The sequence below is a fragment of the Calliopsis andreniformis genome, chromosome 8 (assembly GCF_051401765.1).
Source record: "Calliopsis andreniformis isolate RMS-2024a chromosome 8, iyCalAndr_principal, whole genome shotgun sequence".
Lineage (NCBI taxonomy): Eukaryota > Metazoa > Arthropoda > Insecta > Hymenoptera > Andrenidae > Calliopsis > Calliopsis andreniformis.
Genome location: NC_135069.1, coordinates 7610221 through 7626873, shown reverse-complemented (window position 1 = coordinate 7626873; position 16653 = coordinate 7610221). Strand labels below are relative to the sequence as shown.

Here is a 16653-nt window from a genome sequence, read left to right as displayed (position 1 = left end):
TTAAATCACTTCGATAATTACTGGTATATTTATTCACCACTGATCTCTCGATTACCATCACCGCCACCTTCGCTAATAAGACAAGAAGCCTTAGACAAATTCAAGTAGATTATTGTGTAGGATGAGGGCGTTAATTATGTAACGCGTATGCTGGCTTTATCCTTCGATAGAAGCCGTTCGCAACGACAGTTGCATTTTTCAAGAAGCTTATCGACGCTGATGAATCGACGTCGGGCGCCGGGCTATCACGTCACCGTCTGGCTTGGATCCCTCGGAATTATTCGAATCGTATATCGCTCAGTGATAAGGGAAACGTTAGAACTTCAATGCGAAACACGGATCAGTTTTACAGATTTTTCTTTCTATTGTCTGTAACATATTTTTCATCGTTTTCTATCCTTTTTAAATATTAGCTTACTACCTTAAGGAGCCTTTCTAGGTTGATAGACGAAAAAATTGGAATTTAATTTATTGATACGTCTTTGGTTAATAATTCTAGAAGCATTTGTATGGATAGTAAATATACTGGATTCGAAAAATAATTAACTGTACATGTCTAACTTGGACAAGATACTATCTGTAACATGGCAATGAATGTGCTAAGGTATAGCAATAAAGTGAATTTATTGATATCGACACGAAGGCAGCATTGAATCGATAAAATACAACAAAATTGATGGACCTATTTCCAATGTTAAAGAGTAAAAAGCAATTTCTCACGATTCGCGCTAAATGTTGTAATTTTTGTTTTGCGGAGGACGTAAAGTCGTCGGAATAATTACGAGCTCCGGATTTACGGCGATTTCATTGCGATCTCGTCGCGTCGCTTTGAGTATTCATTTCGTTCTTCGGTTTGCCTCGTTTCCTATTGAGAAATGATTCGTGGGGTTTCCGTTTTCAAACGAGAACAGTTTTCCCTTTATAAATATATACATTCACGCAAGCTTAGCTCTCGCCCACGGATTGAAGAAGCTTTGATACCCCTCTAATTTGAAATTTTCATTAAGCTGCAGTTTGTCGATCAACAAGTCCAATTCATCGTACTGTTTGCAATTTATTCGTCGCGTGATCGGTGAATCAGTCGAATTGTTTTCTCTTTTCTTTTCCTTTGACCCTACGTTAGCATATCAAGAGGAAGTTATTCAAAAATTTAATATGATTTTTTTAATATGTTCAAGTTCTCAAATTTCCAAATATTCAAATGTTCAAATTTTCAAATATTCAAATTTTCAAATATTCAAATATTCAAATATTCAAATATTCAAATATTCAAATATTCAAATATTCAAATATTCAAATATTCAAATATTCAAATATTCAAATATTCAAATATTCAAATACTCAAATATTCAAATATTCAAATATTCAAATATTCAAATGTTTAAATTTTCAAATATTCAAATGTTCAAATTTTCAAATGTTCGAATTTTCAAACATTCAAATTTTCAAATATTCAAATATTCAAATGTTCAAATATTCGAATTTTCAAATGTACAAATTTTCAAGTTCTTAAATGTTCAAATTTTCAAATTTTCAAATTTTACATAATACAAATTCTTAATTTACGAATTAGCAAAGTCCTTTGCATAAAACGATTTCAGTATTCTGAATTCGAATCGTTGTATATCTATATTTAATCTCTGAGCCTCCTTATCTTGATATGATAATAAAGGTGAGCCCTTTGCCTTACGATTTTTCTTAGAACATATACATCATTTCATATACAAAATGAAAAAAACCTAAATGGTTGATCCACCATTATTATTACATTAATGAAGAATTTATTAGTTATTCAAAGATTTTACAATTCAGTTTTCTTTGCTAATTCTAAAAATGTGTAGCTAATAATATGTTAAAATATAATTTGAATCACTAGTGTGACTCATTGTAAAGCAAGGGGTTAATTATGACAAGAGCCATCGAATTTGCGAAAGTTCACACTTTCCTGTCACAAGATCGAGTGAATAAAAATTACTGCTTCCTTTCGAATGAGTCAGCTGAGAGTTCCTCAACGAACGCGTGTCTAAACTGCAACCAACTCGTTGTGAATCAACTGCTGATTCGGTGCAACGTCTGCAGTGTCCAAAGTGATGCATTTAATAAATCTCATTGTTATTAATGTAACAATAAAATGTGTCACCTAGATTTTTCTGACAGGAAAGTGTCTGCTGATTCATACCAGATTAATAAGTCTTGTATCAAAACATTTAGTTGTCCTATAGCTATTGCTGTTTACGAGACCGTGATATGGAATTAATGTGGGAATTAAGTTATGATACATTATGTTATGATAAATGAGAATGTTTGCCTCTTTAAAGCAAAACAATTTCACGTTCACAGAGGAGAATTTTTTAATGAAAATTTAGTTACAGTAGTAATTCAATTAATCGTTGATTATAAATTGTACGAAGAAATTAAATGAAATCCAGATTAAAAGACCATGGTAAGTCACGAAAATTATTTTGAGAACACTAAGAAGAATATTCTATTTTATATTTTGCAGAAGACAAAAAAATTGAAACCGAGTTTCATAGAAAAAAGTAGCTTCTAAGTTTTCCAAAGCTTCCCTTATAAAGCTGTAATTCATCATCGATAATCGACGTCAATTAAAAGTCTATCTCCAGTCGACAGACGAATCTCTAAAAACTCCATTCATTTGCATCGGAGTCGCTGCTACGGCTCGTCGGAATTAAATCAACAGCCTGTTATAAACACTTCAGAAACCAAGTGCTTTTAACGTCACAATATTAATGAGGGATAATTATAAGCGGATCCTCATTGTACGAGCTGGATTTACATGGATTTATTTAGGCACGAATTCACCACGGTGGACAGAGTTTCCAAACTTCATCCTAATTCCGCGGCGAGATGATTTACAATAGCCACCTAGTTAGTGGCACGGTTTATGAATAAAGGGTATGAAAATATTAAAATGAAGATGTAAAATGTAGGTGCAAGAAAAGTGAAACGTCGAAGGAAATTTGAATTTTACATGAATAGTGTAATATTTAATTTCGTATGAAAACTTCAAAGCAATTTTTCCAGGAAATTCTTTAACATGTTAAAAACTACACCAATCAATGAGGATCAACAGCCTCAAATTAATAAAATAATGCTTTATAGTTTGTACAATATTTAAAACTATGTTTTCACTTTTTTTACGCATAGAAGCATTTTTATATTTACATATTGTATAAAGGGAAAGTAAATTTTTATTAATAGAAAATAATATAAATGATGCCTAAAAAACGTCAAACGCCAAAAAATCCTCGTGAAATGTTTCTGACTCATTTATTCTACTGCGGGCATGCAATAGCCAGGTCAGTAGAATGAGACAAGTCTCGAGTCAGACACATTTCACGCGGATCTTTTGGCGTTTTCTCGGTAATTAATAATTCTGAAACAAAGAACCAAATGCATCTTCGTTTTATTTTACCGTGTAGAATTGTCTTTTAACTCTCGTACGACGAATGCATGGTCACGTTGATATTCAATACAATGCAAGCTGTCAAAAGTGTAATAAATTTGTATAATACTTATTTCATGTATCAGATGTATAGAAAATGAAACAGAAATAAAGTAATGTTCAAAATGAGTTATTATACGTATAAAATGCCTCTCAAAAACTAGTTTGCAATAGAAACTCTATTATAAATCAAAATGACACTGCATTCATCTCCCGCGGTCGTCGAAAATCATCCCCCTTCCGAGGTTTAAAATTTCTGACGACCCCACAGAAAAACAAAAACATTTCTCCTCCACCTAACATATCTAAACACCTACTCCACGCAATACAATAAATTCCCCAGTAAAATAGAATAATTTGTCTCGTCGAGCAAAATCGTTAACACCCACAGACAGATCCTATCCGATTCTGCGATAGAAAAAAGAGCTAGGGAACAAAAGGGAAAATATCTACGATTAAGGTGAACAGAGATCGCTCTCCATTGAATGTTAAAAAACCCAGACGACTCAGTTGTTTTCAGGGACGCTCTGGAATCAGTAGCGGGCCGAAAAGCGTGAAAGTAAATCGCGTAGGAAGATTAGCGAGAGCTCTCGGGCGTTTTTAATTCCTGCCTCGTTCCTCGATGCACGGTGAACACCGTTTGCGCGGCGTTATTATTCCCAGCTGGAGAATTCAGAGGAATGATTCGTTTTCATTTAAAGCTCCAGTCGACGAGACTCCGCATAATAACCCTGGATAACGGCACACCCGAGGGAAAAACAGAGTTCGAGGCTGTTGGCTAACGCGTTGCGGACATCGCTTTAATCCACCGTAATTCGTGGAACCTATGATACATGGCTGGTACGAACACTTTTTTGGCCCATTTCGGTCGAGCTTCATTAACGAGTATGGTGGTGAAGCCTTTTATTATTTTATCTCTTCTGAAAATGTTTTTTGAAAATGATTTATTTTGGTGAAGAGAGAAGAGAAATCTCCTAGAAAATTAAGTGTACAGAGTGATCAGATTAACTGAAAATTTTTTAATGAGTGCTGGAAGGATTTCCAGTTAAAGTGATTCCCCTGTATACACTTCTCGAGTCTGTACTTTTTTTAAATATTTTGTTGGTGAAGAGAGAAGAGAAATCTCCTAGAAAATTAAGTGTACAGAGTGATCAGATTAACTGAAAATTTTTTAATGAGTGCTGGAAGGATTTCCAGTTAAAGTGATTCCCCTGTATACACTTCTCGAGTCTGTACTTTTTTTAAATATTTTGTTGGTGAAGAGAGAAGAGAAGTCTCTTAAAAATGAAGTATACTCTTGTGGAGTTTTATCGATTATTCTTTCTTTTTCTTGAAAATGTTTCGTTGATGAAGAGGGAAGAGAAGTCTCTTGGAAAACAGGGTGTAAACTCTTGTGGAGGCGTTTGGTGGGAAAACATTTATCGTTTAGATAGAAAAAGGTTCATGTTAGGTAGAGGAGAGACTTTGTAGGTTACTGGTACACCTACACTCTGTGTATTTTTGCAAAGTGTCTCGCAAAAACACCGACAAGCTGTTTAGCATATTTGAGAAGTTATTCTGAATGAAGAATGTTGAATAAACAATGGGTCAGTCGAGCTCAACTGTGATTTTAAAATTATTTGAGTGAACTTTACTGTTTTTCAATATTTTCAATATATGTTGTTATGATAGCTTGTGACTTAACTATTGTGTAAACAGACTGCTTTTCACTTTTTCAGTAAAAATAAAAATACGCAAGGATTTTTAAAACGAACTGAGGGAATATTGATGCAGGAGACAATCTGCATGTGACTGAAGGTAGAACTTAAAAATAGGTCAGTGTAGGCGAAACGAAAACTGATAACAGATAAAGAAACAAGAGGAGATATGACGGATCGAAGGATGAGAGAAAAAGAAAGGAAGGTTAAAGTTCAAAGGTCCAATTGGTACTAAAGGTCACAGAAACGCTTGGGGCCGCGCATGAACCTATAATATTCCACGGTAACGTGTCACCAGCTACTGTTCAATCAACATTTTTCGATCTGGAGGCGGAAAGGAAAGTCCCTTCGTCAGTATTTGAATTGCTTTACGATAACACTGTTCTGAACGTGGAACACTGAATTGTGAAAATACAGAAAGTTGATTGAAAATAAAATAAATACTGTGCGAATTGAATAGAGAGTTCTATGGACATCCATAATTTTAAAATATTTGTCTAGCTTTTAAATTTTCAATTATTTAGATTCTCATCATTCTAGACTCAATTTTTGCAGACATCTCAAAGCGAACCACTTTTTAAGCCTACAATGCGCAATGTTTTATTCTAAAATACAATAATTTTTCTTTCTAAAATGTATCAGAGAAGAAGAGAAAACTAACAAAAAATTATTTTTCATATTTGTGTATTAAAAAAATATTAACATTTACATACATATGTATCACTTTGCATAAGAGTTACACTTCTTGCAAATACATCAACTTTTCTGAAATGAATATATGAAACAACTCTCAGTTTTATTACTTAAATTTAAAGCAGGAAAATATTAAGAAAAAAGTTGGACTATGCATACTGCGCACTGTAGGATTAAATACTTTTCAATGTTACTCGACAATGTATCAATAATTAACACCTACTCAAAGTACTTAATAATCAGACCAAAGGACACTGCCTCCAAGAAAGAAAACAAGAATACTGACAAGTGTGTAGCAAGGAACACAAGGAACTGTTCCAAGATATTGGTAGCAAAATCATAATAAAGTTAGAGCAAGATTGTTCATGCTAATTGCTGATTGAATTTGCTCCTTTTGTCAATCAATGGGAATCTGACGCGTGTTTGGCGATGGTTACTGTGAATTATGTAGTTCGCCAGACAGCTCTGATACGGTGGGTGGTTCAATTGGATTTCCGCGTAATCCGTCACTGGAGGCCAAATCTAAGAGATATCGAGTTGACGAATTACTCTGAGCAAAGCCGTAAATCCACTATAATATTATCCCTTTCTCTTCCACCTATCCTCCGCGTGTTGCAGTTCAAGGCTTAGGATCTGTGTCACTCGGCGAATTAGAGATTTATTGAGACAGTAAACGGTGAAAAATGGAAATTAAAAATCGCGCGCGTGGAGCTTGATGGCTGGTTTAGAGAAACTATTTAGACGATTCTGGGTAACGAAAGTTGGAGAAATTATGGCATGCGTCTTGAGAAGAAAGATGGTGATAGGATTATCCATTGACAGTGAAGTCAGTGCCATGCTGTTTCGAGAAATACAGTTTACAAAAAATTGCTTCAATTATGAGATAAAAGAGTCTTATGTATTGGGTTCTTCTATTATTTAGGAAGTCAGAATTTATGTGGTGAAGTAATGAAGCAATGAAAAATATTGAAGAAAAATTTTTTGAAGTTACTCTTACCCAGTAATTTTCTCAAATATTTTAACCTTCGACGATTAACTGAACTATCTCAAGTTTTATCTTACCTACCATTAAGATAGTAAAATGCATCGAATTTAAACGAAGAATTTAGTTATCTAAGAGGATAGATTGGATCTATAATATTATACTGTAATGTAAGAACTAATGAGACTGGAAATTTTCTTGCTGTATCATTTACTTCTTTGAATACTTCTAATGAAGTATAAGATTGAACGAAACTTTCAGTACTAATGAGGGGGTTGTTGCATCTTACGAGACATTGAACAAAATTTTGAAAAGGCTAATGATTTCGTAGGAAATATAATATTACATTATACACTAAGATTAATGTGCTTACATAGTTCAAAAAACTATAAAATTGAGGAAAAATTCTTGTTGATTGTTTCTACCACTGTCTACCAATTAATATCTGTAACATGTACAATAGCTTACGTAAAATTAGAGCTACGTGTCTCGATGCTCTATCTTTTTATTTAGATTTTTTATTAATTATTAATTCTTTATTTCAGCCCCTGAACTGACATTTCTTTCTCGCCATTACATTTCATACGCTTCCATGTTTTATGATAATTAGTAAGTTTCAATAGATCATCACTTTTTTGAGCTACAGCGTCAATATTAAATGCATACCTAATTAAATTTCAGAGGAAATGAATCGACGGTGATCGAACATCGATAAGTAAACTAAATGAAACGATTGCGACGCGGAACTCATTAACGCACTGAATTTCGATAAAAAAAACAATCGGGAGACGACAATTAAAGCAGCGACGGCGCATAATGGTACGTTGTCAAGTGAGAAGCCGAGATAATGCTAGAAAAAGATCGAAGTAGACAAGAACAGGAAGTTAACGTAGCCTGTGTACATACCACGTACGTACACGGTGCACTGGACAACGCATTGCGTAATGCCAAATGCATTGCTCGGTTCTGTATGCTCCTACACATTTTACCATTCGAAATTTTCTCATTTTTCCTTCACCTTCAAAAATTACGAACATCGTCCCTCCCCTTTGACTAAACATGAAGACATTTTTAGGTGAAAATATAAAGAGTTAAGAATTAATTAATAACGAAAAAGAGAGTCATTTCACTATTTTTTTGAGCCTTCTCTAAAGTTAGTAGAAAATGCTTTGAGAAAGTAGAAAGTGTTCAGTAATCTCTGTGACTGAGTTAGAAGGGGTATCGTATTTTAACTTTTTCACGAGATTATTTTCCAACTTATCACGGATGAAAAAGTCACAGTAAATTCATTGTTAAAATTCAGCCACGCTAGTATTTTCATTGATCAGCTTTGCAACGTCTTATCGTTGTCGGTCTGTCGGATGATAACGAGTTTCCGTGAGTTTTACACTGCACCGAAATGATTCACAGCCGAAGTTTCTACGTTTTTGAGAACTCGATTGGAAATTTCTTCTTGTGGATGCTATGTTACATTATTAAATTAAGAGGTCAGTCAAATTGAATGAAAAATGAATTGTGTGTCAAAGAGAAATACTGTCTACATTTTTACTGACATCTTATAATCGTTAGGTGTTCTATCTTAAAATTTGCAGTGATTATAATTTTAAATATAAATATATTTTAATACAAATGAATTAGATATGAATTAAAATTATTGTGTGCTTCAAATGTTTCAAAAACGATGTTAGTAACAATGTAAAAGATATAAAGGACCTTAGAAAAATAATTTTGGAGACTGTATTCTCAGAACTATAAGTCCATTAATTTCCTATATTTTCCATTTCTTACTCTGTGCTTATGTTGAATAAACGACATCCATTTTTACCAGTGAAAGGAAGTAAAATATCAACCGTTAAACAAACTTATTGGAAATATCGCTATGTACATGAAACCTTTCGTAAAAATATGTTGAAAGGAAATATCATGGGTCATGAACCGATTTCCATACCACGTGTGACAAATATCTCTGCTCTTCGAGGGTTGTGATAGGAAAAGCTTGTAAACTTCAATCATTTTAATCGACTATTTTAGCAATACTAAAAATCGATACAAAGCAGAAACAAAAAAATGGAAAATTGTCTGAAAATATAAATCTAGAAAATCTAAAAGTAAACGAGGTCTACATTTCCATTAGGAGACTCCAATACCTCAAAAATGAAAAATTCGAAGAGGTATAATACAGGATGTTCGACAGCAGGTATCAGAAATTTTAAAGGGTGATTCTACATATCGAAATAGGATGAAAATCAAGAGTAACAAAATTGCATTTGAGATTTTGTTTCAAAGTTTTGAACTGCAAAGACATCTAAAATTGTCGTGAAATGTGTCTGACTTAGGACTTTTTCTACTGACGCACACTAGGCAGACCAGACAGTAGAATAAGTCATAAATCAGACACGCGATTTTTAAGTATTTTCTCTATAATTAATAACTCAGCAGAGAAGACTTAAATTCAATTTACTCAATTCTATATTTTCGTCTTACTTTAACGTGTAGAATCAGTCCTTAACATTTCTGCCACCTGTTATTAAACACCCTGTATATATATCCAACTCGAACTTAAAAACAATTCTCTTGAACGCGATCTTCTGTTTAAAAACAGAAAATCCAATCGTGTTCTCAATTTGCACAAAATTTCGAGACAGGGTACGATGATATTTGAATGGATCTATAGATCTTCGTGATCTACATTGTCGGTAAAACAGAGAATCGCGGCGCAGATGGCAGCACGAGCCACGAGTTTCGTTCGACGCTAGTTGCCGAGATAATTAGGGACGAGAAAGTAAATTCTGAAACAGTTACGAGCTTACGCGGAAGTTCAGAGAAATTTCAAACGTCGGAATGATAGTAGTTGCTTAATTAGAATCAGCTTTCGCGATTTTCCAGAGTCGCTGGACTCGATTAACTCGGGGCGAAATCCCGGGCAAGTGTAGAAGAGATAAATTCCCCTTCGTGTCTTATTAGCAGAACTTTAACAAAGTAATTCGAGAACACGCTGTTTATAATCCTGCGAACATCGGAATCCATTTAAAGTTTCTTAATGATCCAGTTACTGATACCTCCTCAACTTTTCGTCAATAACAGACCCGACATTCGAACGAAATATTAAGAAACTCGTTCTTCGAATGTGAAATATTTGAATTTCATTTATGAAAATGGTTTCAAACAAATTCGTCAGAAAATACATAAATCATGCTTTTTATAGTAAGAAACTTAAATAAATATTGAAGAATTTCATACAAAAATATATCACAATTCCAATGCTTAAATAAATAAATAAAATGCATAAAGTTTAAATCAAAAACATTTAAATAATCACTTATGTTAGGAAATAATTATTAATCCTTTTCCCCAGATTTGTACCTTTAAGTAACAATCTCATTTCACAAATCTGCATCTTCTCCTAAAATAAGATCCCAAATAACACTGTCCTAAAACTGATTATAAACAATTATAACATTATTAGATTGCTGAATACTCAATCCTATACTACGAACTTGAATATTTAATTATCTCTATAGTATCAGTAAAACGTAAATTCACTCAGACGACCAAACGAAAGTAGATTCTCCTCCGTCGCGAGCACGACGGCTCCGTTTCACTTAGGTTTCGTATAAATTACGAGCGACGATCGCGAACGCGGGGCTGGTCGAGAAGCGCAACGATGCAGATGCGAAAACTCGACGGGAACATAACACGAGAGGAACTATTGATTAACTGTCTAGCACGCTGCGTCTCTAGTCTGGACAGCATTGTCTTTCATTACGCGATATCGCCACTATATCCGGTATAGTCGTAGAGGCAACGAGGGCTTCACTGAGGGATGCCTGCACGCGTATCCGCAAATGTGGGGCAAACCAGACGGAAAAAGAGAAATTCGCGTTTTTCCTCTGTTCGGTTTCCCACTCTTCCCGCAACAGACAGTCATTTCACCGATTTTCAGCACATGGAGCTAGGGAATCGAGAGGGTCGCCGAAGTAATCGAAAAACTAACAATATCAAAATTTGTCTGTTGCGAGAGCTTTAGATATATGGTACAATCTATATTTTTTTTGAGTGCTTTTTCCATTAGAGTTTGAAGCTTTTATAGTGTTTCGAAGAGCTACTGGAAATTTATTTTTTAGTGTGTTTGTAAAGTTTTTTTTTTTTATTTATTCGTTTATCTTGTGGAGATGTAAGCCTCTCTTTTTTATCTTAAGTTCCGATATGAACTGAAAAACTGGGAGTTTCATAGTAGTAAGATGTAAGACAGCTAAAGATTTGAGAATCTTTGTATAATATAATATTTGTGAATAAATCTATGCAAATTTTTTAATACGCGTTTTATGTCGTAACTTGTATAAGTATGTATTGTTCGTATAAAAAATTTAGAACGAGATAAGTTTACGAAGTTATTAAAAATTTTTAAACATTTCCATAAAACTGGCTACAGAAAATTCATGAAATGAAATCATATTGCTATTTTAATTAATGTAATTACTGTACTTACGACAATCATCTCGGAGTCCTCGAGGACGAGGCATTCGTTGGGTCTCCTGGCACTGCCACCCGTCCGCTTGCCAAAGCTGCAACATAAAAAGCGAACAAGTTAGAAACTGTTCTGAAGATTATTTATTCCCTGATTGGAAGTTCTGTGACGAACAGCATAAAATGTTCAAAACTTTCTTCCTCGTAAAAGATTAAAACAAACCCATTGCAGGTAACAGCAGCAACTTAATGAAGTACCTTCTTGTAGTAAGAAAATCTGTATTTCTAATTTACATATGCTTCCCTAGATTAAAAAAAAAAGAAAGAAACAAATTATTGTAATATGGACTAATATTGTAATACGTGCTTTTAGACGTAGAAATATTTTCAAATAAATCTTCTTGTGAGTGATACCCTTTTGAAATATTATCCTTCATTTCCATGTGAGTGATTACTCACGATATATTTTTTTAAATTATTGTACGTCCGCAGCAGTGTGCGTTGCGAGCTACCAATGCTTTTACTGCTTTTACGCTATCACATAAATAATAATCATTGAGATACATCGTTTCGAATACTGTGCTGCGTATGACATTTTTTATAAGCTGTAATGGATCCTGTGATACAATATTCGAGCTTGAGAAATTTAAAAAAGAAATGGAAAACATCAATCAATTGCCATATCGATTGCTGTACGTAAAAAGGGTATGAATTGGAGATAGAGAATGGAATATTTGAAGATATGTTCAAATATATGAAATTGCTTGGAAACGTGTGTTCTACTGTAAATACATAATTTCAATCTACAATAATTTCATTGAATGAACCTATGATCCTACTTATAAATTCTTTAGGAAAATATTGTATGTGTCATCACAGTTAGAAAAAGAAATATTTAGATGGCCTTACTTAAGCAGACCACTCTATATGTGAGACATGTCAATAATTCCAATATTCCTGATAACTTTCCTTTTAATTACTCATAAGATCACCACAAACATCCCACACATGCTCCAAGATTAAAACCACTTTCCTTCATCACCGTGCAATAATCAGTCATCACTCAGCACTTAATCACTTCCTCTTCCGCAACAGAATCTATTCCTTCGCGAATCCTCTTCATCACACCAACCCACTAACGCCCAAATCGTATCTTTGTGCGGAATCTAATCCTATTACATACACAATTACAAGTACAGTACTGCTTATAAGTATTCGAACGACGAATATTATATTATAAGTATTCGCAAGTTTGGAAAATTACAGATTTATTGGTAGCAACCGATATTCCTTGCTTAGACTAGCCATTAATTACTGCTAAAAATACAATTACTGTAATTATGCATTATATACTTAATTTTAAATTAATTTTAAAATACAAAGAATATGTATCAGTTACTACAAAGAAATCCAAATTTCTCTCAACACGTGACATCGTTCGAATACTCATGAGGGGTACTGTACGTAGTACATTACATTGAAAAGCATCACCTGCATCAATTGATCGACACCCCCGCAATAATCCAATCACCGAAGTAACACGTTGACAGTCGTACTCGTCCAATGAGTCGAGGGATAAAAGAGTCTCGGTCACACCGCGGCTCGCGAGTCCTTGGTTAAATGGCTCAAAGCGGCAGCCCGTGAACGATCATAACAGAGTAGGCAGAATGGGCGTAAAAGGGGAGAGGCAGCGCGCACCAACACGGAAGTCATTGCGTTGAAACGCAATTTATCACTCGAAACTGTGCCCCGTTTCCCTCGTGCCGCGTCGACCACGACTGAGGGTGTGCGCCCGTGCGCTCGCGTAAATATATCTATTGTTACGCGCCACCCGAGAGCTCTAATGTTTACGATCACTCAGCCTACGAGCCATCGACAGATGTTTCTTTCCCCCGCCGTTCCGCCACTCCTCGAATTAGTCTGGAATTCTAGCTACCCCCTCGATCCACGAGAATCCGCTGCGGTTACGAGCGAACAATGCAGAACTAGACTCTTCGACGGGGACGAGTGCTCCAGGAGGGCGAGGAAGGGGAAATATCGATTATCTCTAAGTCATCAGGTTGATCGAACAATTCTTTTGGGGCCCTGAGTGGAAAGTCAAGCTGACATTGATGGGGTCACCGAGTTCCCCTTTTTGGGAGGAGTTTCCTGGTACCTTGACTCTTGACTCTACTTTGCGTCTGGGTAGTGGTTTTATGAATCTATGTGGAGAAAATTGAGAATGATATTCTGCGTCTACTTAGTGGGAAGTTTTCTGGAATTTTTTTTGAAGCCTAGAAACTTTCATCGCGTGGAGGGGAACACGGGGAAGCTGACAAAAGAGACGGCTAAGTAGAAAAGTCGATGGCTGTCCATAATGAAAAGATTATGACCACGAAGTCTGATGTATGGCATAGGGGCGTCTTTACAGAGTTAACTTATGCGACTCGGGGTTGCGAGATGAAGCCAGGCACGTCGTCCACGTCGAATTCAATTTTCCGTGATGCACGCGTGATGCATCAGTTACGCGTGTGTTACGCATCGCGGGACTGTTTGTACGTACGCAAGGAGGAAGGGGGATGAATGCATCCGAGGGGTCAAGAACCTTGGGCAACCTTACGGCCTTCTGCTCGACATTTTCCAGTCGGTCGTTCGACACGTTCGACACGTTCGATTTGAGGCTATCGATACAATATGTGCTTCACGTGTCGCATACTTAGAGGTTCGATTTATGAGAAAGTATAAGATTTACTAATCTTCCTAATAAAGAGTCATGGAAAATACATCTGAAACTATTATACAAAAAGCATCAAAACTTTTTTGGTAAGATTGACAAAAATGTCTTTTCCAAGTTATTCGACTTTGATGGAGAACGACGAGGTTCTCTGAAGTTCCTAGTATTCAGCAGGATGATAAATTCGAGGTCCTGTATCTTCCTCTATTTAGCAACCATTTGACAAAGCATTTGACCAGAAATATTCCTCATCTTTGTATTCATAAGCGAAACCTGTTTGTAGCTCGATCGCCAGTCAGTGGTACGTTGAAAGCCTGAAAAATGATCTTGCTTCGCATGTCATAGCTGAAGCTGGACACTTCCGCTGTCCAGTCCCGTAAGCAATTGCCACTAGCTATTCGGATCGAGGAGAGTCCTTCTAACAATTTGCTCTCCTCTTTAGTGATCGAATCAAGCATATTACAAGTAAGTTCGAATTTGCATAGCTTCGAATCGATCATGCTTCAAATACCAAAAATGATACTCTGAAGTATAGTAACGAGGTGTGAAGAATTTTCCTAGTGGATTTAAGTTGGATTTGCAAATATGTCGAACTTACAAGGAATATTAAAAACACATATTCCTTAGCTTTTTTAATATTATAACACATGTGAAATCCAAAAAGAAAATCAGAGAGGGACACTCACCTATACTGGTGACTGGGAGAACGCAGTTGTCGGTTGACGAGTTTGCCTACCCTTTGCGCAGTTCACGCCTACGCTCATTAGTTATTGGCTCTATCACTCCCGAGCACATCCCTACCCATGAACCCCTTGTTGTGTCCTTGGAGGTCCTACCATTTCTAAAGAAAGTCACTTCTTCAAGTGTTAGCGCATAAACGGTGTGAAAGAAATTTTGAGCAAGCAAACGATATTCTTTTAGATTTTAGTTTTCTCCGAAAGTATTAATGCGGCTCTGTTAGCAAATAAAAATCTTCTTGAATATCGTCTCTGTCGACCGAAAACGTACTGGTACAAGTCAGAATTCTTACTGCGTTGCAATACCATAAACGACCCTAGATTTCCTGTGTCATAAACTACCTGGTCGCATCGAACATTTTGTAGGAAATCCAGGAAACAGTTCTACCGTTGCTGTTTCTTTATAATCAAATAAGCTGTAGATTCTTATACATTGATATCTCAATAAATATTGTTTCTTAATAGATAGAAACATTTGTTCCATTTGGACACTAGGTATACAGAGTAGAAAGAAGCAAGGCGTGTCCTTTTAGGCTCTTGAATCCTTCACCAATCTCAGTGGAAAAGTCAGTCGGGGCAATGGAAGCCATCTGCGTGAAACGACTGCGTTCTCTCAGTGAACGCAGTATAGTATTCTCTGTTAGTTTCATCACTGCTTCTCTATTTCCATGTCCCTGTTTCCCTAAATATTTCTAAAGAAGTCGCCGCGAGTCCTCTTGACAAGTGGCCACGAACTGCGTCGCCGAGTCATTTCATTCGCATGCCAGAACGTCTTTCCTCGGCCACTTCGTGAAATAATGTAGCCCATTTCACCGAACCCGGACGCGACTCTACTCGACCTAATGAAATATTTCAGTCGGCGCCGTGTTACCTACCGTTACCTCCAACCCCCTTTTTTCCTTTATTAGGGCTGTAACTGTGCCCCGACCGTGACACTAAAAGAGCTAAACTGTCGACCGGTAGCATCTTTACCGACCTCAGGAGCCGTCACGTGAGGCTAATGGATTTAATAGAACTTTCGTGATACCTCATTTAAGTTTTAACTTGTTAGGGTCTAATACTTTTAATGGGGGTGACTGCTGAGGATTTTTGAGGACTGTTGAGGACTCAACTTAGGTAGTATTTTTGTATTTTTGTCTACCTAGAAGTGAGTTAGAGGAGATGAGAGAATTCTGTGGTACGAGGAGATGTTGAGTTAACTACTGTTTTTGGTGATAAAAATACTATTCTAATCATTCCTTCTCTATGTATCGAATTATTAACTTTTGAAAGAAAATTAATACTGTTCTTCAGACAGTCGTTTATTACTTAGTCTTGTATTTATTTTCTGTAGCTTTTTACTTGTCCCTTGCTTCTAATTAGTTTAATCGAAAAATTTCAACTAGTTTCATTTTTGCACTAAAATAGCTAAAATAGCTGAAATAGTTCCAACATAGACTACTTTCTCTTTCCAACGAATTCCAGCATTCCCAATTTTTTCTCCAATATTTCTTTCTAAACACATGCTAACCAGCATGGTTACATACTTAGCATCTAATTAAACCAAATAGCACACATAACATGTCGCAATCTGTATTAACCAATTCTCTAATATTCTGACTTCATACTAAACCAGTCGACCCCAGTGCAAAATACTTGATAATTTAAAACCAAAGAAGGAAAGAAACGCAACAGCATTTTTCGACCAACCCAATAGTACCACAGTGCAATCGTTGCGTAATGCATGAAACATGGTTCCTTCAGCAAACCAGAAATTGTATGTACTCTCGTTACGCGCGATTTGTTCGCGAGGCAGTCGTGGACTGGACCAGTCCAGAGGCACGGACACGATTCTGAAAAACGTGATCGCGATATCGTTCGCGTATTTACGCCCGCGAACACTGCCCTGCACGACTTTC

The 16653-nt window shown here is 35.9% G+C and overlaps 1 protein-coding gene across 8 annotated transcripts in view; it reads right to left on the bottom strand.

Annotated features, from left to right (window-relative positions):
- LOC143182093 (rap guanine nucleotide exchange factor 2) overlaps positions 1–16653 on the bottom strand; it is a 143080-nt gene that overhangs the window by 44743 nt on the left and 81684 nt on the right. For all 8 annotated transcript variants that reach the window (XM_076382837.1, XM_076382838.1, XM_076382844.1 and 5 more), the window contains one exon: positions 11328–11403. In XM_076382837.1, the coding sequence (XP_076238952.1) occupies positions 11328–11403 (76 nt within the window). The remainder of the gene's footprint in view (positions 1–11327; positions 11404–16653) is intronic.